This window comes from Schistocerca piceifrons, chromosome 2 (genome assembly GCF_021461385.2).
Source record: "Schistocerca piceifrons isolate TAMUIC-IGC-003096 chromosome 2, iqSchPice1.1, whole genome shotgun sequence".
NCBI classification, from domain to species: domain Eukaryota; kingdom Metazoa; phylum Arthropoda; class Insecta; order Orthoptera; family Acrididae; genus Schistocerca; species Schistocerca piceifrons.
This window is the reverse complement of record NC_060139.1, coordinates 1,023,917,060-1,023,940,626: the sequence shown is the minus strand read 5'-3', so window position 1 is coordinate 1,023,940,626 and position 23,567 is coordinate 1,023,917,060. Positions and strand designations below refer to the sequence as shown.

The 23,567-nt window shown below is 38.4% G+C and overlaps 2 protein-coding genes and 1 pseudogene across 3 annotated transcripts in view; 1 reads left to right on the top strand and 2 right to left on the bottom strand.

Moving 5' to 3' along the window:
- The window catches only part of LOC124776962 (smoothened homolog), a 103,029-nt gene extending 85,068 nt beyond the window's left edge, over positions 1-17,961 (bottom strand). Inside the window, exon 1 of the mRNA XM_047252199.1 lies at positions 17,319-17,961. Within this exon, the coding sequence (XP_047108155.1) occupies positions 17,319-17,738 (420 nt within the window). The 5' untranslated portion in view covers positions 17,739-17,961. The remainder of the gene's footprint in view (positions 1-17,318) is intronic.
- Positions 9,164-9,282, bottom strand: LOC124778416 (annotated as a pseudogene).
- A 321-nt stretch (positions 17,962-18,282) lies between the features above and the next one.
- Positions 18,283-23,567, top strand: part of LOC124776437 (dyslexia-associated protein KIAA0319-like protein) — a 154,083-nt gene continuing 148,798 nt past the window's right edge. For both annotated transcript variants that reach the window (XM_047251436.1, XM_047251435.1), the window contains exons 1-2: positions 18,283-18,346; positions 18,677-18,977. In XM_047251436.1, the coding sequence (XP_047107392.1) occupies positions 18,693-18,977 (285 nt within the window). In that variant the 5' untranslated portion in view covers positions 18,283-18,346; positions 18,677-18,692. The remainder of the gene's footprint in view (positions 18,347-18,676; positions 18,978-23,567) is intronic.

The window sequence follows — 23,567 nt, the reverse complement described above, 5'->3', positions numbered from 1 at the left end:
CCATGGAGAGTATCACAGAGATACTGAAGGAACTGAACTGGAAGACTCTTGAAGATAGAAATAAACTATTCCGAGAAAGTCTATTAATAAAGTTCCAAGAATGGCCTTTAAATTATGATTCTAGGAATATACTATAAACCCCTATGTACGTCTTACATAGACATCATGAGGAAAAATAAAAATAATTACTGCACGCACAGAGACATTCAAACAATCATTCTTCCTGCACTCTGTATGTTAATGAAACAAGAAGAAATAATAATAACTGGTTCAATGGGACGTACCCTCTGCCATGCACTCACAGTGGCTTGCAGAGTATACATGTAGATGTAGAATGGTCAAGGTCAGTAGATACAGAGCTGCAGTTCTGTTGGGAAGGGATGGTAAAAGTAATTGCAAATGGTTTGAAGCAATTAACTGAAGCAACCGTCCCAGCATTTGCTTGAAGTGTTTTACGGAAACCCATGAAAACCTACAACTGGATCACCACAAAAGAATTTGTATATTGCTCCTGCTGTATATGAATCCCAAGTCTTAATTACTGCTGGTGGTCTGTAATAAACTGAAGGATGCAATGGCATGCTGCCTCCAGTAATACAACAACAATCTTTGAATTTGCTCTTCTGTCACATTCCAAGAACGTGGCTCCCACTAAACAGAATGTTGAAAATGCTGAATCTTGCAGTAGCAGTCATCAGCTTTGATCAATGATATTACGGCATCAAAATGGCAGTTATTCATAATAATCAAAAACGTAATATGTAACTAATGGTTTTTGGAGGTTTATGGTAGGGAAAAAACACTGATATGCACCAGCCACATATGAAAAACAACCAAAAGCAAAGAATTTAATCAAACTCTCACCAAATAAAACTTTCAGATTAAAGTTGGTACCATTACCTTCAGTTAAATTACACAGCTAAACTGAACTCTGAAACAATCCACCAACCATGTAACTACACTTATTGCAAAAACACAACCAAATAACATGCCTGTGTTGATATAAAGCTGGCATCAATAGCTTTAATTAGCCTATTCGTTACATTGAACTTTGCATATTGGCCAACCAAGTGACACCAACTATCGCATGTATGTGTGTGATCTGCATATCATCCTAAATCTCTGAATCCATTTCAGCCAGCCTTGGTATACATAATAACTATTGCCTGGAAAGAAGTACTGTGGGGGTAAGAATCACTTCCCATAGGGGAGGGGGAATGAAAACACTTCAATTTACCTAAATAACGACACTACGTGATATTTACTGAAAAAAATAACAAGACATTCATCACAGTTCTTAAGCCTGAATAAAAACAACCATATACAAATTAAATATGTCTGCTTGTGTCTGTATATGTGTGGATGGATGTGTGTGTGTGTGTGTGTGTGTGTGCGCGCGAGTGTATACCTGTCCTTTTTCCCCCTAAGGTAAGTCTTTCCGCTCCCGGGATTGGAATGACTCCTTACCCTCTCCCTTAAAATCCACATCCTTTCGTCTTTCCCTCTCCTTCCCTCTTTCCTGATGAGGCAACAGTTTGTTGCGAAAGCTTGAATTTTGTGTGTATGTTTGTGTTTGTTTGTGTGTCTGTCGACCTGCCAGCACTTTCATTTGGTAAGTCACATCATCTTTGTTTTTAGATATATTTTTCCTACGTGGAATGTTTCCCTCTATTATAACCAACCATATATAAATAAACATATAGGATTGTTGATGCTCTTCACAAGTATGTAGCTGGATTTCATTGTCCTGACAACACGATATTTCGACAGTCTAACTGTCCACCATCTTCAGGTGAGATTGCAAGTGCACAATCACACCGGGACTGAGATAACATCAGATACAGCAGCTCCTTTCATACCTTGGGAACAGGCTACTGCACGTATGCAAGATGCAAAAGGGCTGCCCCCTGTGAAGCGAAAAATTGTAGTGGCACCAGTCGTAGAAACTAACAAAACCGATGAATCTCAAGATGCTGGCAGCCGAAAACCACACCACTGTTGTTTTATATTTGATAAATAGGATTCCAAATTTTGCTTAAAGGAACAGCTTTATCTCTGTTAATAATGTCATTGGATAATTTTATTTTGAGCGATTCTGTAAGTACACAATCCCAGTAATGGGATCTGGAGCAATAATTTCAGTCTCTTTAAATGAGATATTTGCTGTTCATTGAGGTAATGTCCAGCAATGGCAGACTTTTCAAGCTGGAACAAATAAGTGACTTTGATGTTCCACACATCAGTCATGAACCGTATGAATAGTCTGTCCAATATATGTCTTTCCCCAATGACACAGAGTTTTATATACTCCGGGCTTCCTCAATACTAAAACATCTTTAACAGATCCAAGAAAGGCTGTAGTTTTGGCCAAAGCAAAAGGATACTTAATATTGTATTTTCTGAGGACTCTTGAAATTTTGAAGAAATACTTCCCAGAAATGGTGAAAAAGCAATATTTTTTTGCAAGTGTCTATTGTTGATTCACATGGCGGTCCAAGTTGAAAAGCACAAAATAATTTGCTAATAAGTGTATCCATTTTGCCTGAAAAGAACCCTAAGCTAATCCAGTTCCTGTGCCAAATTATGAGGATCCAAAATAGCATAAGCTGTCTTGATCAGTGTACATTGAGCTCTCATGCACTGATCTGGCAGACGACTACTAGTAGCTTGGAAGTAGCGGTTCGGGTGCTTAAGTTTACATTCTACACTGTGTCCCATTTTCTTTTTTTGTGTACTAAAACACCCAAAAAATGTAATTTACCATCTTTTTTAATTTCAACTGAAAATTTGTTGCATGGATGAAGGCAGTTAAAATTACCTAAAAACCGATGAAGAGCTTCCATTCCATGTGGCTGCATATTCATGAAGTGCATCAACATTTGTTACAGGAGAAAAATCTATGTAATCACAAACCCAAAGGATGTTTACAGATCCCAATCTCATAAGAACAGAACCAAACTGATGAACAATAACAAAGTATGTTAATGCAACAATGTCACAGATAGCAAGTCTCAATTTTTCAAACCAAATGCCACTCCGAACAGACCTCCAAACATGGTCTTCCCAACACTGCCACATACAGTAAATCCATTGCTCATACAAGATGTAGCAACACCAACAATTTTCATCATCTTCCCACATTTGTAGCATTTCAAATAGTCACTTAACAATCCATAACTTAGAAGAAAATCTGTGGAAGACACCCTATCAAATTTCTTTTTTCATACAACATACAACTGTTATTCTTAGCTGTCAGTTCCATGTCAGATAACCATCCACAAATGATGAAATGAAAATTAGGAATAACAACTACTTACTTTGTCTAATTTATGGCCACATGACATTAAAATCCACATAATACTCTGAACGTCTTGAAACTGCTGATGCAAACAAATAAATTCAGAAAGTTCTAACATGGCTGAGAAATAATTATTCATTGCCTTTCTAAACTATTTCAGCCAAGGCCTTCACACAATCATTATTAGTGAAGAGGAAGGAGAAAGATTAGGGTTTCACAAACAATCAATGATGCGGTCATTAGTGACAGAGCACAATCTCAGCAGGGGAAGGAAATTTTCCATACCCTTCATAAAGGAACCATCCTGACATTTGTCTGAAGTAACTTAAGGAAATTGTGGGAAATCTACATCTGGATGACTGAACAGGGGTCTCTCAAACTCAATTCTACTAGAAATAAACAATAAAAATTACTCTGTCGACATTTCCTATGATGTTACCAAGGCACCCATGCTTTTTGCATGTTTATTTACTGGTACTTATATTTATGTATACAAGCTGCTTTCCGGCTTTTCTTTTCTGTCCAAGTAAAATGAAATGTGCCAGCTAAACCCCTTCAAAAACCTAGGTCCTAAAACTTCACAAAAAATGTAATGTGCTTTTTGTGTTAACTGTATCAAAACATGCAAATAAGTATTGATATACTGTGTATTTTTGAGCATTAAGTGCTGCAAGAAACGTATTTTGTGCAACAGTCAGCAAGCAGTTCATGGTCTTGTGGCTAGTGTTGCTGTCTCTCGATTGACTCACAGCAAGGTCACAGATTTTTTCACTTGAGAGACTCTGTGTGTGTGTGTGTGTGTGTGTGTGTGTGTGTGTGTGTGTGTGTGTGTGTGCGCGTGCGTGGTTTTCTTTTTTTTTGTCCTCGTAATTCCATCATCATTGACAAACAAGTTGCCAAAGTACTTTCAAATAAAGTGACTTGTATCATGTGGCTGAACTTCCCGGAAGGGGACTCTTGACCAAAACTGTCTTACGCATATTTCAGTTTTTTTTTTTTTTTTTTAATAGCGTCAGTTGCAATCTACAATTGTGCTTATTAGAATTTTAGCAGTAGTACCCTAATTCAAAAAAGGTGATCACACCAAATTTTCAGTATACATTTTCGTCAATAAACACACAATCTCGAGAACTTTTAAAAGTTTTGAATACTGTGCACAGCATATTTTGTAGTATATCAGTGGCTGTGATTTACAGTTACTATAAAACATACTGTGTTACATTTACCTTTCCCTTTAATCAAGAGACTGTATTGTCTTCACTTATAGTAAATTAACACTATTTTCAAATTTGTTAGTGTCTGCAATTTAAGTAAAGTTTCAGGAAATCAGTAACTTTTATATCAGGTTTTTTGCTTTCTTAAAAGAAATCTCTATGCGGGTGTTAATCACAGCAGCTTGTAAGAGGAACAAGTAATACTGCTAGCTCAACAAATCCTGGAATTAAAAGAGAATCTAGAAGCTAAAGTTAGAATTATTTGTCTAATGCTCTGTAAAATTCCATGATTTCGTACAGAGATTACAGCGCCACAAAAAAGTTGGCACTGCGAATCAACACCACAGACATTAGCGGGGCCTCGCTGTAATCCACAACAGCCAATGGGAGGCACTCCAGAAGACCATGCCTCCCTCTCAGCATAGCAGTGCCCCCATGCTGTGGTCAATAGTGCGAGCACTGAAGAACTCTTCCCTGTTCATAACCTCATCTGAAGGAGTCAACATCACAGTGTATTATGGTATTAGGGTAGTCTTTGAAATTTGGTAACTTTAATTATGTGTATTTAATGCGTGGAAACAGAATTGTTTTATGCATTATCAGTCAGTCCTGTATTTTATGCTGTGCCAATTTTTGAACATGATAATTTTAATTTTCAACATTACACTGCTTTGATCATAACATAAAGACCATAATTAAAAAAAGAAAGTGTTTGTAATAATTACTGGCTCAGAATCTTCATCTGTACTAGATCTCTGTTATCAGTTATAATGCTAGTTATTAATGTACAAGACCACATCAAAATAGTGGCAGAACTTTTCAGCCATACCTCACAAGCCAATGTACAGCGGATGGCAGAGGGAAATTTCTACCAATATTAGTATGTTTCTGCCCTACTTAGTTAGCATATGGATTGTGGGAAACAAATGACCAACTATCTTCCTCCACAGGTACACAGTCGGTCATTTGCTTCCCACAATACATTGCTAACTATATGAGGCAGAAACCATGAAGGAATTATCTTAATGGGATGGTTATGTATCTGTACAGACAAACAAATGATACAATTTCAGAAAAATTGAATGATTTATTCAAGAGAAAGAGCATCATGTATTACGCAAGTAAATAGTGCATTGGTCCACATCTGGCCCTTATGCATGCAATTGTTGTCTTGGCATTGATTGACAGAACTGATGGATGTCCAACTGAGGGATATTATGCCAATTTCTGTCCAATTGGCATGTTACACTGCCAAAATCCTGAGATGATTGGAGGGCCCTGCCCAAAATGCTCCTAATGTTCTCAATTTGGGAAAGATCCAGTGACCTTGCTGGCCAAGGTAGGATTTGACAAGCACAATGACAAGCAATAGAAATTCTCACCATGTGTGAGCAGGTATTATCTTGCTGAAATGTAAGCCCAGAATCACATCCCACGAAGGGCAACAAAATGGGGCATAGAATATTGTCGAGGTTTCGCTGTGCTGCAAGGGTGCTGCAGATGACAACCGAAGGGATCTTGCTATGAAAAGAAATCATCACTCCTGGTTGTAAGGCCGCCTGCGGGTGACAGTGAGATTGGGATCCCACTGCTGTCGAGGGCATCTCCAGACACATCTTCACCCTGGAAGCTCATCGATTGGAGTAGTCTTCTGTGATGAGTCCTGCTTTAAAATGAGCATCAATGACCAGTGAAGACATGCCTGGAGATGCCCCAGACAGCAGTGGCCTACTAGTCTGACTGACACTCACCATAAAGCTCGACAACTGTGGGTAATGGTCTGGAGTGCCATGTATTTTCATAGCCGGAACACTAGTTGTCATCAGTGGCACCCTTACAGCACAGCAGTATGTCAGCAATATTGTACGCCCTGTATTGTTGCCATTCATGGCAACCCATCCTGGGTGTATATTTCAGCTAGATAATGCACCCACACACACCATAAGAGTTTATAGTGCTCGTCTTCATGCTTATCAAACCCTTGCTTGGCCAGTGAGGTCGTCGGATGTCTCTCCAATTAAGAATGTCTGTAGCATTATGAGCAGGGCCCTCCAACCATATCAGGATTTTGATGAAATAATGTTCAGTTGGTCATAATTTGACACAATACCCCTTAGGAAGACATCCAACAACTCTATCAATCAATGCCAAGTCAAATAACTGCTTCCATAAGGGCCAGAGGTGGACCAATGTGTTATCTACTTACTCAATTTGTGAAGCTCCTTCTTTTGAATAAATCACTCAATTTTTCTGAAATTGTAATCATTCACTTTCCTGTACATGTGCATCATATCTACCGATTTCCACCCACCCCCCTCCCCTCGAGTTTATTTAATATGTCATTCACTGACCTAACACATGCAGTAGGCCCATCTGAAAAAAAAGGTGAATGCTCGGTTTTGTGACACCTGATTTATAGCTTGTCCACCAAAGCAAAGTAACAATATCTCTCAAAAAAATTGTCCATTGAGTGAGACAGTAAGTGCTTTTTCAGTTATGGCCTTCATAGGATCTTGACTGTGTGTCCTACAGTGAGCAAACGTTTCTAATCTGTGATCAAAATTATCGAGATTTCACACTTGAGAGTGATATGTGGGGTCTACCTTACTTTCAAGTACACATCTCAACATAATGCCAAACAAAATTACATTTTAACTACTACTACTGCTGCTGCAGCCACTGTTTAATTTTTTTAATATGTATGAAAAATTTTTGCTACATGACTAATCAGTGAAAAGCCTTATCTGTTGCCAAAGCCAGCATTCTTGTCAAGGAACATTAAGTACTCACAGTGAAGCAATCAACAGTGGGCTTATTATTCCTTTTGTCCTAGAGAATAAATAGCTAGCACATCTTTATTATGTTTCACAACTCTCAGTTCTGGACTAAAGTCTAGAGCAGGACCAGTAACAGTCACAGCACTGTTTCTCTACAGCTCACAGGTTGGCATCACTTTTGCCTTGCCAATGAGATAACAATTTCACATAACTGATGAGAACGAGAAAATAATTGAATTTCTAGCACTGAAACAGAAATCATTCTCTTCTTCACTGTTGTCATAAATATTTGACTTTTTTTATGAGTATGTCGTGGACTGCAAGGTTGTGATTAGGTTGAAATGTGACAGTTTGGTTGTGAGCTGCCAAAGTCAATGAATGTGAAAGCCAATGAATGTGAAAGCCAAAAAATCTGGTTGTAGTACAAAATGATCCATAATTTAGTCTGAGGTTTAGGTTGCATTGGAATATGACAATTTTACTCACAGAAATTAAACTAATAGCCTTTTTTGTCATGTATACTTGGTTCTTCTGAACATAGCATGAATTGCAAGGCTGTGGTTAGGTTGGGACCTAACAGCATGGCTCAAATTAAATTGATAATATTGGCTGTCAAAATATTGGCCCATTTCTTTCAAATGTGATACAATTTCAGAGGTTGTGACACACTGACATGAGAATGTGACAACATTCCTCGGAAACACTTCTTCTGTCCATTTCTCTTTCATTGGCTGCATAGGCCAAGAAGCTGACATGGACTCCTTTTCTTCCCATTGCACCTCACAACATGTGCTGACAATATTGCTCCCTGGAATACATTCACATGCCAATGGCCCTGGTCCAGAATTTTGCCCAATTAAGTTGGGCCTATTATGGTAAGACTGCTTTAGAAGGAAGTATTTTTCTGCATGTGAGAGAATATGTAATTCAGGAAGTTTACTATTTAAATACTAAACAACAGCTTTTTCCTAAAGCAATATAATTAGTCATATCACTGTAGCAAAAGATATAAGTTATAAAGAGAGCACGAATTAGGACAGATTGGAAAGATGCTAGGGAACTGAAAATGGGGCTACAACAGCACAATTGCCTTATTCTGGCACTTAAAACAAAGGGATGATCAACAAATAAGATAAGAGCTACCCTCATCCCAGAATACAAATAGAATGTAGTGAACTAGTACTGACTTCCATTATTAAACTAGAAATTAAAATATGATAAAGCAATGTTATGCATCAAAAAGTAGTATTTATATGAAATAAATCATAACCTGGCAATAAGTAAAAAATCTATCCCTAATAAAACAACCACAAAATAAAGACAACAGACAACATGCCTATTATACAGGCATCTGCAGAAATGTGCATGCACAGGCACACACAAGTCCTTGTAAAGCAGTATCATTTCTTCAAATCTTTGCTTTCAGTTTTCATTAGATGAAAGAAGAAATGTGAGGTTCCAAAACCAGAAAAAAATATCTTTGGGAATAAGCAGCTTTTGTATGCATCTGCCAATATTCTGCTTCCTGTTGAGTCAAAGTTTAGATATACTGATAATTTTTACTTTCATTTAAAGACAATGGAGTCACTGTTTGTCTGTTTGTAAATATTTTGGATATAACTGAACACTGACTAGAAGGCGAAGTCTATCAGTAATGTCAGAATGTTAAGCACAAAAACCAAATGTTAATTTCACCTCACAAGTACTGTATACATGAGATTAGAATACTTACAGATATTATGGAAAAAAAAAAGAAAAAGATGGCAACACCCGTAAAGGCCTTGAAGGCACAATGGTACTGACCGGCCGCCATGTCACCCTCAGCAATCAAGTAGCTCCTCAACTGGCCTCACGAAGGGTGAGTGCACTCCGCACGCTAACAGCACTTTTCAGACCCGGACAGTCACCCATCCAAGTGCTAGCAGAGCCCAACAGTGCTTAGCTTCAGTGATATGATGGGAACTGGTGTTACCACTGTGGCAAGGTCGTTAACACGCTTCCAGATTACACTGATGCATTTAAGGATTCATTCTTCATGTGCCCCATGCAGGCACACGCACGCGCGCGCGCGCACACACACACACACACACACACACACACACACACACACACCTTTGTTCAGCAATCCCAGTTATTAAGTAACATGTACACTGTATCAGAAATCAGTAATTCTGACAACAGTCTTAAGTTTATATCAAGTGTAGTGTAACCAGATGTGGATGATGAGCCACAAATAAGACAACACGATTGACTAATATGGAAAGGCTATAACTTATCAGCCATAGGTAGCAGACACACTCCATAAAAAATTCTTAAATGCAGCAGATAACTTAGGGACAAGTATTTTAAGAGAAAAATCAAACCAAGTATGTTGCACAAGCAACTCACATAAAATTCAATAATATGGATCTCTCATCCATTTATCCTTCACAAATTAGGAAAATTACATTTTCTGTAAAAAATAAAAGCTCGTGTTGATTTGTTGGTGTTTTCAACAGAGTACTAAAGACTTGTTCCTCTTTAACAAGCACTCTCTTTTCTGACCCATTCCATTACAGACATTATTTTTCAAAATTTTTGACAATGGTGATGCATTCTAGAAAAATACCCCATTTGAGCAATAATATCATCAGTAAATCACAGTTTGGATTTCAGAAGAGATGTTCCACTGAGATTGCACTTAGACATTCTATAACCAATTTTTACAAGTATTCGATAACAAAATATCACTGGCTGGTATTTGCTCTGACCTATCCAAAGCATGTGAGACTCACATTATTCTCCTAAATAACTGTGGTTTTATGGAACTGATGGTATAATCAACCAATGGATAATGTCATATCTAACCAAAAGAGTGCAGAAAGTTGTACTTAATAATTCAATCAATGTGTCCAGTGATTCAACAGGAATTCAAAGGGGTTAAGCTTAATGAGAAGCTAAAACAGGCAGGTGCTAAATATGTTTAAAATGTAACATGACTCTCATAAAAGTACCATGAAAAATTATGTTAGTATACTGCATCAGAATATCAGGGGATTAAAAAGCAAAGTACATGAGCTTCTTATTTGTTTGGAAGATTTAGACACTGAGCATGTAACAAATGTATTTTAACTGTCTGATCATCACATAATCACAGATACGGGAAAGATAAATGTAAGTGGATATAAGCTTTCAGCACATGTAAGTAGAAACAGTATGGAAAAAGGAGGAGTTGCTACATATGTTAAAAATTATCATAGTTTATAAAAAATAAATAAACAAAAAAATAAAAAAGAATTAGAAACTAAAAATGTTTGTGTACAGCAACACACAGAAGCATGTGTCTGCGATCTTGAACTACATTTTCTGTTTTTCTTCAGGGACTTTGATTCTTTGTTGTGCTATTTGTCAGACAGAGGGAAGCAAATTTGTGAGAATCTGAATGTAGATTTTCTGAGCGAGTCTGACAGGAAGAATGAGTTTGAAGTATTATTCAGTTCTTTCAATTTGAAGTCAGTTATTGATTTTCCTTCTTGGATAGTACAGGAAAACAGCACACTGATAGATAATATTTTCATAGACCAAGAAATATTTCATCAAATAAACATATATATTGTTCAGAACGATATTTTTGATCATGATGCACAGCTAGTTACGGTATTTGACTTAGCTCCATACAGTAATACAAAACAGCTGGTAATTTTCAGGAATGATTGCCTATCGAAGTCGCTGGGTCCAAACGATACATATTGAACGTGCAATCGTAAATCAATCGTGCCACTCTGGTGGCGGGTGTTATGAGTATGTTAACGTTGGTCACTACAGCAATGACAAAAGAAGGGCATTAGAAAAATGTGTAATTGCAAAGGAGACGACTTACCTTACTCATCGTCGGTGTTGTCATGTGAAAGTCCATTACGGTGGACTGGATGGATAATTTGCAAGAGTTGAACCATGTATTCTTCCTGACACTCGTTCATTTTCCGCACTGCCCGCAATGAAATTGTAATGGTATTTCAGCATCGAAACTGTTCTTACAAAGTTTTACACACTTCGCACCACCACAGTGTACACAGTCCCTTTTTCCCTCCTCCGGTAGTACTCCATATTTGCGACAAAAAGGTGAACAATTTTCTATGCTGGGTACACATGGAACTAGATTCTTCCATGCGAGAGGATCCGCCGAAGAAATGTCAAGAACACCAGACACCCCACTCATTAACGACATAAATCGTCTGGGTTTCCCTAGCAACTCACAAATAATTCGTGGAGTTATGTAATTTAGAGCAAGTAAGGGAACAATGGAAAACAGATAAAAATGATGATCACAAATAATAGATCACAACGCCTGCTACTGGGGTCGCATGATCGACTTCCGATCGCACATTCGATATGTATCGTTGGGACCCAGCGACTTCGATAGGCAATCATTCTTGGAAATTACCAAACAGCCATCCAAAACGTTGCATTCTATTAGGGCCTAGTGATTTAACAATAGCAAATTTTAGGGGAAGTTTGCAGGAGGTAGACTGGGATGAAGTGTACTGGGAAACTGATGCTAATTTAAAATATAACTTATTTCATTATTTTTTGTGAGTAGACCTGAAAACAATTTCTGTTAGAAAACAGTGAAATGTAATTTTAAGAAACCATACAAAAAACCATGGCTTACTAAAGGGATAAAAATATCTTGTAACTGGAAAAGCAAAATGTATGTAATAGCAAGAAATGTAATGACACAGAAACAGTCAAATATTATAAAAACTAATGTACCATAATAAGTAATATTATTAAAAAGTCCAGAAGTATGTGTATTATGTCAGATTAGCACCTCTGATAACACCCTGTAAAACTGAAACAATTTGGAATATTGTAAAAAGGGGAAGAGGGCAAGCAAGAGCACAAGAAGACTGTACTGTCATCCAAATGAATGAAAAGTTTACTAACAAAAAGTCAGAAGCTGAAAATATTTTTAATAAGCATTTTCTTAACATTGTGGAGAAAATAGTAATTACATTGCCAATTGATATTTTGGAGGACTCCCCAAATGGATTTGAGGTCTCTGTTTGTTTCGATCTAGTATTTGCCCACCTATTAATTGATGTAAGGGGCACCAAGTCATATCTTTTTATTTTTTGATTTTGTATACAACATACGCCCTCTACGTATTTTATGAGCATTCCTCACATGTTCTTTGTGTACCACTATTCAGTCAGTATTTCTCGGTCATTGGTTTTTGCATCTGGTTGCATTCTTGATGTTGTAACACTAATTCTAATATATCAAAAGCAGCGTTAATACTTAGGTGATTGACAAGAATACTGTTGTGTATTTCATAGGTTGTATTGCAATGTTTACTTTGAATGAAGGCAAGTTTTCCTTAGAACTACTGTGTTTCTTGTATATAAGAATTATGCAGGTTTTTTTTATATTTAAGAAATACATAAAAAATCAAAATAATAAATGTCTATTTTTGGTTTTTTATAATGTTTGGCCCATTACGTTACAACTCTGTGCTGTCAAAATAGTTTCAATGCTAAACAGCTTATGTATATATTCTACTTGCTTGTGCTGTATGTGTACAGGTATTTGTCTTAATGTTGCAGATTGCTTTCTGTCGGTTTTATGACTTTTATTATTACACTTTATTTTCTGTGAAGTCAACAGTGGTATACCTTGATATATAGACAACATGTATACTTGTTTTTAATATCAGGGGCCTAATGATGGCATTACTGAGGTGCCAAAACTGGTTGTCATCTCAATAAAATAACTTCTCAAAACATACGGCTGTTTGGCAATTTTCCTTGGTATATTTGACCAGCCACTGTCCCGATTCAACAATGGATCAATAGAGAATCATTATGTGGTTCTCTGCAAATGGACTGTCATTAAATTTTGATAAAACACAGTATATACATTGCTGCACAGTAAATGGCATAACACTGTCAGCAAATATGGACTCTGAACAGAAGTCTGCAGCTACGGCAAAATATTCAAAATTTTGGGTATGTGCATAGATGAAAGATGAACTGGATGAAACACATTGGTGACCTGCTGAAACGTCTGAGTTCAGCTACTTGTGCTATTAGAGTTATTGAAAATTTTAGCGATAAATGTATCAGTAAATTAGTTTATTTTCATTCACTGCTTCCATATGGCACCATATTTTGGGGTAATTCATCATTAAGGAAAAATGTATTCATCACACAAAAGCTTATAATCAGACTAATAGCTGGAGGCCACCCAATGTCATCTTGCACACATTTATTTAAGGAACAAGGGATACTCACAGTAGCTTTGTAATGTATAAATTCAGTTATGGGTCATTCCATGTCAATTCAACCAGGGGTTACAGCTCATAGTCTCAGATTTGACTGAAATTCACTACATTAATTCTACCATGTGTGGAACACTCGTGTACAAAGTATTAGTTTCCCCTGCCAATTAGTTCCAGAATTATGACTTGTGAAAGAAGGTGGCGTAGCCCGGAAATTGCAACCCGCATCTGGCAATCTATCTTCAGACCCAACTTCAGGTCTTAATAACTTTGGAACTATCCCACACAGTCCAGTGAAATTTTTACAACCCAGTAACATCCAATCACAGAACACACTCCATGAATCAAAACACAAACAACATATTTCTGAGGGAAAATAAAAATTCCAAAATGTGATTAAAAAATGTAATACGTTAAAAGGTACATATTGTAGGTGCCCTCTATGCCAAATATAATTCACACAAAAAGGGTATAAATTTTTTTTGTGGTAAGCTTAATGTGGCCTAAACACACACAGAATTCATCATACCCATATCAGTCACAAAAACTGAGTTACATGCACACGAAAATACAAAAATTTGAAAAATTACATGAAAAACATGGATTTTCGAAGTGTGGTAGCACTAAAGGGACAAGTGGTATCCAAGCCAAATTTCACACTGCATAAGTAGACCATAATGATATATCTCAAAATTTCAGCATGTTATTGCAAGACATTTGCGTACAATGGAAGTTGACAGATGTATTTGGTGATGTGGCCATTGTTCCGCAACATAATTATGTAAAAACACATCGTAAACTGTTCTGCCTCTTCTTATCCTCTCCCACAACTGTTTAATCACTTAGCAACAACATATAGACAGATTAACACAACCTATCATTAATGTTTACTGCACCTTAACTGCTAAAAACCATTCGATTGTGCTTCGAACAGAAGTTCTCCCACACTTTTGCTACTGTATTCTGTACATTGAGTGGCAAATTGTACTGCCTTCCTGACACTGTGGTAGGAACTGGAACTGTCATAAGAATATGTTCAAAAGGAATCCAACACCCGTCTGCCAAACGTGGCCAATGAAATAATCTTGCTGGTCCTGCTGGTGCCATGAAGTTCACAAATACATTACCTTCTGCTTCACAGCACTCTGCAACACATCCTATATACCATTTGTCATCATAAACAACAATAACATAGCAACCTGGTTGTATGTTGCTGCTTTTGCTTCTGAATCCTGAGTCAGACACACTGTGAAGACACATGTTATGCATGAACCTATAGTTATTACTGGACAGTCTGCTCATCTTCACATTGTCAGAGTCTGCTGGAGAGGAGTGATGATGGCTCCTTGTGCCTGCAACAGTTTTAAAATGTTCTAGTCTGCTTTTTAGCAACTCTTCGACTGATTTCACCTCATCTTTAGAAACATAGAATAATTGTATGCCAGAGATATTTTTCTGTGCCCAGGTAAATAATTGAAGAGGTGTTAGAATGTGACCTTCTGTAGGGTGCTGCAGACTAGCTCGTGATGCCATGCGCTTAATGGTAGCACCAATACCATCACAAACATTTTTACCATGAGTTGTTGCGAAAAAATTTCATTCTGCGTGAATCTGAAAATCATGGTAATGCATGCATAATTTTTTGAGATTTTTACAGTTTTCGTACTGACTAGCTGCCCCATCACTGAAGTATTTCGCTAAATGTATGTGAGGCAGCTTGTTTTTCACATATGCCATGACATTGTGAATGTGGGCATGAACTGCAATGGCATCATGAATTAAACAGTCACTAAAAACACACAGGTTCATGACAGACACAACACGAGATTCACCTCTACAGTAAATCGCAAATGGCTGGAGAGTTGCTTGACTGATGTCCCAATGATATCCTTGGATGGCATCTTGAACTATAAATGCATAATTTTCAGAAAAGTCTAATATTACTATAATTTCATCTTGTTTCAAATTATCTTTACAAAACTGGAGATAAGCCAATTGTGCTGTTGCTGTGAAGCTGTGTGTGGTCAGTTTGTCTGTTTCTTGACAACACATTTCAACAAAATCTTCCACTGTACTTTGCTTTGTTTCAAGACTTGTGCGATCCATGTGTGTCCATTGTTTATAAGAAACAAGTTCTTCATCATCATCATCTATGAGGAGTTCACATGCTCTGTAAGATTTGCCTTACCAGGACACTTTCTACATCTGTGTATCATGCACTGGTAGGAACTGATGTCACACACTAGCAGCTTCATTGCACCTTTGTAATACAGACCAGAATCCTTTATAGCAGCAAACATCAGCTTAGCATTTTGATGGGCATCACATACACAAACATTGTGTGTGCCCCTTGCACGTACAGGCACAACCCATTTTGTCCGAAGATTGAAAAAAAGATGCTAAACCTACTTTGGTATTGGGATAGTTTTCCTTGAATTTTACATATAGTTCTGATATGTTGCATAGCAACAGTCTTTTTTGCATCTGCACACGTACATTTTCCATTTTCACCATTACAGAGTCTTTTTTTCCAGGCATTTTTCGGCTGTAGTCATTATTTTCATAAAACTCTGACACTGGCACCTTTATTTCTGAACTCAATTGCTTACCCTGAGGCTGCTGAAGTTGCGGAAGCACTCCTTGGGTTGCTTTTATTTTCCTAGCTTGCTTTACCATATATGTAGAAACATTGAATTCCTTTGCAGTGTAGTCAATAGATCAGCTGGAAGGTGCAAGGGTAAGAATAGCTACTTTTTTCTGGTGTGGGGATATGGCACATTTTTCTTTCAAATCATGCACAATTTTGTCCAAATCAGAGCATTTCTGGCATGATTTCTGTTCCTTTGGTGTTTTGATTCATAGAGTGTGTTCTCTAAGTGGATGTTGCTGGGTTGTAAAAATTTCACTGGACTGTGCGGAATAGTTCCAAAGTTATTAAGACCTGAAGTTGGGTCTGAAGATAGATTGCCAGATGCGGGTTGCAACTTCTGGGTCACACCACTTTCTTTCACAAGCCATAATTCTGGAACTAATTGGCAGGGGAAGTTAAAATTTTGTACACGAGTGTTCCACACTTGGTAGCATTGGTGTGCTAAATTTCAGCCAAATCTGAGACTATCAGCTGGAACATTTTCTCAGATTGGTTGAATTGGTATGGAATGACCCTTATGAAATTTGTTTATTAATAGGCCATCCTAATTCAAAAGCAATATTTGTGATGTGCATAGCTACAACACCAAGAGAAAGGCCAAACAGAAAGCAGAAGGGATTCTTCCAACAGGGCCCTTTATTGTTTCTTGCGACAACCTTCAGTCTAATACACAACAAGCAAAATCAGTTCTTTTTGGAGATGATGCTAATATTGTAATCAGTCCAAATATACATACAGCAACAAAAGATGTGGTTAATAATGTTCTTAAAAGTATTATGCAGTTCAAATTCCAAGGTCAGTTATCATTCAAGAATTGTTTTGTAGTGCTTGTTTAGAAGCAGTTACAGTCTTACAAATGGTGAATTTTAATAATTACAAACAAACACAGATAGGCCTACTATGTTTTGTCAACATACTGAGTAGTACGACACGCTTGCTTGGTTTGACAGTTGTCAGTCTGGGGACATCGTGATGCTTATACTCAGTACCGAAAACCAAATTGCGACTAGTGATTAAAGCAAATATTTTTTTCTAAACACAGATTTATATGAAAATGTAAGAAAAATATTAACAGCACAGAAACTTTATTTTTGTGTTCTTTAAATAATGATCTCTTTACCTGAACAGAATCCTGTGAGTCTACATCTGGAACAAGTTCCAATGTCGTCCACTCATATGGGAGCTTCATTCCCATGCAGCTGGTGTAGTTTAATTTTTGACATTTCGCTGGCCGTCGGCAGTACTGTGATTTGCCATTTGCATGCGACATTAGTGATTCTACTGGAGGGAACAAGTCTATCATATTTGATGACATACTACCTAAGGAAACGAATGTTTTTCCATCAGTTTCTCCCTTTCCTTTGAATACTGCAGGAGAAAAATTCCCTGATCGATGTGTTGTAGTCAGTGGCTCCGAAGTATTTGCACCAGAATATAATTTTGTTCCTTCATTTTCACAAATAAACGTCGTGAACACAAATAGGACCGAGAGACTCACGTATGTTAAAATTTCCATGATAAGAGTTTTTCTTGGTTCCATTAAAGTAGCCCTTCATTAAGGGTAGCTTATATTTAAACCACATAAATAACAAATCACAAGTCTTCTAGCGTATCTCTCCTTCTACAAAACCGTCCGCGCCTACTTAGTGTCATATAATACAGTACTACTGGTCTGGTCGTTTCCATTGAAAGCACCCTTTCCACAGGTACACTAAACACCTCATTTACTTTGCACAGCTTCATCTCTTATTAGACCACACACATTGACAGTTTGAACAAAGCGGACCACCCACGTTGTCAAAGATGCAAATAGAACACCAAAGACTCGTATATGGCGCCATGCAATTGTGTACAAACATGAGGGCGGTACCACTACCTGAGAGTTGCTATTGCTTGTTCAACAAACTGTTTTGTTTCAAGGCCTCAAAAACGGTCTTGGGTATATGGTAAGTTTTTTCCAGCTACAAAAATGTTATAAATAGCTTTCTTTTCGAAAACAAATACAATAAAACGTAAAAAAAGAGCTTACTTTCACTTGTGGGAACTACACACTGAATGTTGGCTCTACTGACACACCGATAACCATATGTGTTTGATTTACATCCGTGACAGGTGGCGAATTGTTATCGTGAGGTAGAAGTGATGTGTGTAAGTAAATATTGACTTTATTCGGTTTATTGTGTCTTACTAATGAGATCATATTATTGTTGATACGAAGCCCGAATAGCCTCGTTATCTTACAGAGAATGACAAACAACTTTATTTTATTTGTTTACTGTTCGTCTGTGTAAATACGGTTAATTAATATGCAAGCAGTTAAGCTGCAAGTGGCGGAACAGGTGTTCTAGATAGATTTCTAATTGCATATTATGACTCATTCTTGTGGCGTAACATTTTTACTTTGTGATAGGCGACCGAAGTGGTAATTGCAGTACTGTGGCTTCTCGTATGACGTGTACTATTATTGTGTTTTCACAGATGAAACTGCCCCGCGATGGTGACGAAGTGGAGTAAACTAGCCGGTGTTGGCATTTTCTTAACATGGATGTGTACACTAACAGTCGCTGCTGGCAAACTGTATCCCTTGGATGGGAAATGGACGTTTGTCTGCCCACAAATCTATCTGGCTGTCTTCACCGGCTTTGCTCCAAAAGGCAATCAAACAGCTGGCACATATACGAAGCAAGAAGACATTGACTCTCTTGAATCCTGTCTAGTTGCCTGCTGTAATTCTGACACATGTAATGTTGTCTTTATGCACAATGCAGAGTGTTTTCATGTAAGTATGTATTTTTAATAGTCATATTATTTTTCACTTTGTACCGGTTGGTTTGTGTGTGTTTTATTTGTTACTGTCTCAATGAAAATAAAGACATATGAAGCGCTCCATATATCATATATTGTACTAGTTTTTTATACACCAACAGTATTTGGACTTTTCTTCTTGCAGTTGTAACTTGTTTCTAAATCTAGCTGTACTTAATGTAAGTTTCAACATTGTCAGCAGACTATTGTAAATTAGTATTTGTTTCAGACACATTTCACAAAATATGAAGAGATTTCTGCACATGTGAAATGTGGTAAAATATGCTTAAGACCAGACCCATTTCAACCATAAATTCCACAACGGACCTGACAGATCGCATTAGACATTGACACATGGCGGATATATGGGGAGACAGTATTCCTAGATTTTTCATTGTGATCGAATATTGAAAATTATGGGGTATAATAATGCATATTTAATTTTTTTTCTTCCATCAACAGCTACTGTAAGGATGCTGATTTCAGTATTGCAGAACATGCAAATGAACTAGTGTGACATTGAACTTACATGTATCACTTCAGCATAAGGCAATGTGAGATGACATTACTTCAAGAATCCATACCATCATCCTATTTTCCTGGAGTTCACACTGATCTTTGAGGAAGTAATGTGTCCATGAGTAAAACATTTTCTAAATATTCCCACCTAGGACATTCAGATATGTTACATAAATTATATTTGGTGAGAATAGGGCAGGAAGTTGGTCATAGGGTTTTCAAATGGAACCATCACAGTATTCACTTTGCAACTTGGGGAAACCATGGAAAACCAAAGTCAGGATGGCCAGACAGGGTTTGGAACCCCGCCTCTGTATGAACATGAGTCCAGTGCTTTAACAGTGGAGCAGTGTGGACTAAAGGCAACACTGGTACTTCATTTACACCTGCTGAAATTTTGCATTTGGGACTTTTAATCATCTTTACTACTTCATGTTCACTAGTTGGAACTAACCTCACACTATATGCAAGTGTAGAATTCTTAAGTTTATCCTGATTTGTAAAATTCAAGCTCTTTTTCTAGGAAGCAGGTCTTTTTTGCCAATATTAATGTTCTCAGTGTTTGTAAACTGATTTCATGCTCTTCATGTCTCTTTCCTGTTTTGCTTTTTACAGTTTCCGATACAAATTTTGATTTATTGCCCACAGTCACATAGTACTATCATATCTACACAGTTTTGCAGTTTTGTCTATGCAATATCCTATCAATATACTTTGCTTATAATTCTTTACATATTCTGTAAAGTGGGGTCTATGGATTTTCACATTTGAGACCTGAGCCTTGTTAGAACCTACAGAAAATCTTAATGTCTCGCGTAATCCAGGTACTAGATTTAGTGCACCACATAAATGGACTCTGGTCAGTTTCTTCCGATATCACAATTCAAAATCAGTCATGAATACTAAACAGAGGGCACTGTAAACACTATTTGTACATGATTGTGAAAGCACTTCTTACTGGGATTCATTACTTAGGCTATTTATTTTTTTAAAAAAGCACAGTTTACTGCAGGGAAGTTTCTTCTATAGAAAAGATGTACATCCCTTTTCATTCACAGGTATAGCCAGAATTGTAAGGATGAGGGCATTATGGTTAGATATCCTCCTTTTATCCCTGGTGTCAGGTGTCCTGGTGCCAGTGTGGAGCCTTCTGCTACTGATGTTGAGTCCTCTGCTGCAAGTGTAGGATCTTCTGCTGGAGGTGACCTGGCCTCATCTGTGGGTGACCTGGCATCTGCTGTCCTTCAGTATTAATAATTTATTTCTCTGCAGTGTCTACATTTGAAAATATGTCATGCTTTTGATCTATTTGTTATTTTTGTGGGGCTATTTAAAAGAGTAAATACGTTGAAGCTGTACAGTGCATTAATTGAATGGAAAAAAAGAAAGAAAATGAAGCAACCAGAAGATGGGGTCGGAAATTTCATACATGTACACATCATCAGTGGATATATAAATTATCAGAGTCTGTGGCAGGTAGGCTGGCCACCAGAGTGCATTAGATCTGAAACTTACTGGCAGATTAAAACTGTGTGCCGGACCGAGACTCGAACTCAGGACCTTTGCCTTTCGCGGGCAAGTACTCTACCAACTGAGCTACCCAAGCACGACTCACAACCTGTCCTCACAGCTTCAATTCTACCAGTACTCAATCTGGCAGTTTTAATCTGCCATGAAGTTTCAAATTAGTGCACATTCTGCTGCAGTGCGAAAATCTCATTCTAGAAATATTCCCCAGGCTGTGACTAAGCCATGTCTCCACAATATCCTTTCTTCGAGGAGTACTAGTTCTGCAAGGTTTGCAGAAGAGCTTCTGTGAAGTTTGGAAGGTAGGAGACGGGGTACTGTCAGAATTGAAGCTGTGAAGACGGGTTGTGAGTCATGCTTGGGTATCTCAGTTGGTAGAGCACTTGCCCACAAAAGGCAAATGTCCCAAGTTCGAGTCTCGGTCCGGCACACAATTTTAATCTGCCAGTAAGTTTAATATCAGCACACACTGTGCTGCAGAGTGAAAATCTGTCTGCATTAGTTCTGTTTGTGTTTATTGTTGTTACCATGACTGGTAGGGTGTATAAGGTGCATGGACAGCTAGATATTGAGTGATCACTGTGAAGGACGCAGAGCTGCCACATATTTATGTGAGCTGTCATTGTCCGCACCTGTCAAGAATTTGAAAGGGGCCTCATTATGGGTATGGGTCTCCATTTGGCCAGCTGGTCAAAGCACGCAATATCAGTATTTGTCAGGCATTTGAATATGACACTGGCCCATTGTTGGGCTGCATGAGAACACGAGGACAGGCAAACTGTTGCCAAGATTCCATGGTTGGCCATTGTCAGTGAGTATGATAGTGACTCGGAGAGAGTTCCTATTCTTCCAAAGTTTTGGAGAGGCACAGTAGTATTATTCTCAGAGTCATGGTGTGGGGGGCCATCGGACATGACTTCAAGTAACAACTTATAGTGATTGAGGGAACTCTTGACAGAACTATGGTACAATCCTGCATTCTCACTTGTTACCTCTCCTGGAACAGGATCTTGGTGTTAATTTTCAACAGGACAGTGCTTGTTCACACATCACGTGTGAACTGTCTGCATGGTGTTGGGGTATCCTGTGGACAACAAATCTGCAGATCTGTTCATGATAGAACATGTGTGGGGCCAGCTTAGATGTCACCTATGTTCTAGTGCCAGTATCTGGGATATCAAAGGCCAGGACACACACAGGGCCTTGAGCTATTGCAGCCCATTCTTCCTTTCCTGGCTGCATTTCCTTCACCCTGCTCCTGCCTTCCTATCCTCACTCCTTCCCCGCTGCCTATCCTTCCCCTTGCTCGGTGTTCTGCTTTATGTTGACCTGGCTGTCCACCTTGTTCTCTGTATTGCTTGCACTTTTATTCCTGCCACCTGCTCTTTTTTTATCCTTTTTGGCATTTAGGTTCCCACTTAAGGTTTGATGTCCACTTCTAAATTTTCTGTTTTTAGTGTGAGCCATCTGGAGAAGATCTTCTTCCCTAGTGTCTATGGTGTGGATTCCCTCCCCCCTTCCTTTCCCTCTTCCTTCCCTGCCATAGCCCTCCTCCAACCTGATAGGTCACCAGCACGTGTAGCCTTTCTGTCTATTGAAGCTGGCTGGCCCCCCTGACAACAAAGGGAACACACTACTGATATGTGAGCTGTTCCCTCACCATTATGCCAAGGGGTGGTTGCTTGTCTTCCTGGAGCATCTTAACTCGCGGCTGCTGTGCCAGGCAGCCATGAAGAGAGTCCCTGATCGGAGTGGATGGTGGCAGGGCAGATCCTTGGCACATGAAGCATATCAAGCTGCAAAAATCTGACTGTTGTCAAATGACCTTCTCTTCGAATGGTGAAGGATCATTCTTCTTAGTATGTCCCGGCAACCTTCCCTTCCTTGGTTACACCATGGGAGGAGGGCCAGTCTCACCATCTTGGAATGAAACACTTTCCCCGCTATCTCATATGTACTAGAAAAGACGGAGACACATTCACCGCCATAAAGCCATTGGTTTTTGTGGAGAATATCAAGGACAAGTTTGTTAAAGTGGAGTCTCTCAGTAAGATGCGTTTGGGCTCCCTGTTAATTAAAGCTTCTTCTGTCACTCAATCTGCAGCTATTTGCACTTGTGATCATCTTGGCAGTGTCCCAGTTTCTATTACCACTCTCCAATCTTGTAATATGGTCCCCAGTGATTTTTCATGGGGACGTCATCCTGCAAACTGATGAGGAATTCTGGGCTAATCTGGAGTGATGCAGCATTCTTTTTGTTTGACAAGTGCAGAAGGGTCATAAAGACAACCCCACTGATACCGGTGCTTTCATTTTGGCTTTCAAGGGGGATACCCTCCCAGAGAAGGTCAAGATTATGTGCTACAGATGTGACGTAAAGACCTATGTCCCACCATGATGAGGTGCCTTTGGTGGTTGCATTTTGGGCATATGTCTTCCCGCTGTACAGCGGACCCTCTGTGTGGTGACTGTGGACACCCACTCCATGAGGGACACCCCTGTGTTCCGCCACCTGTGT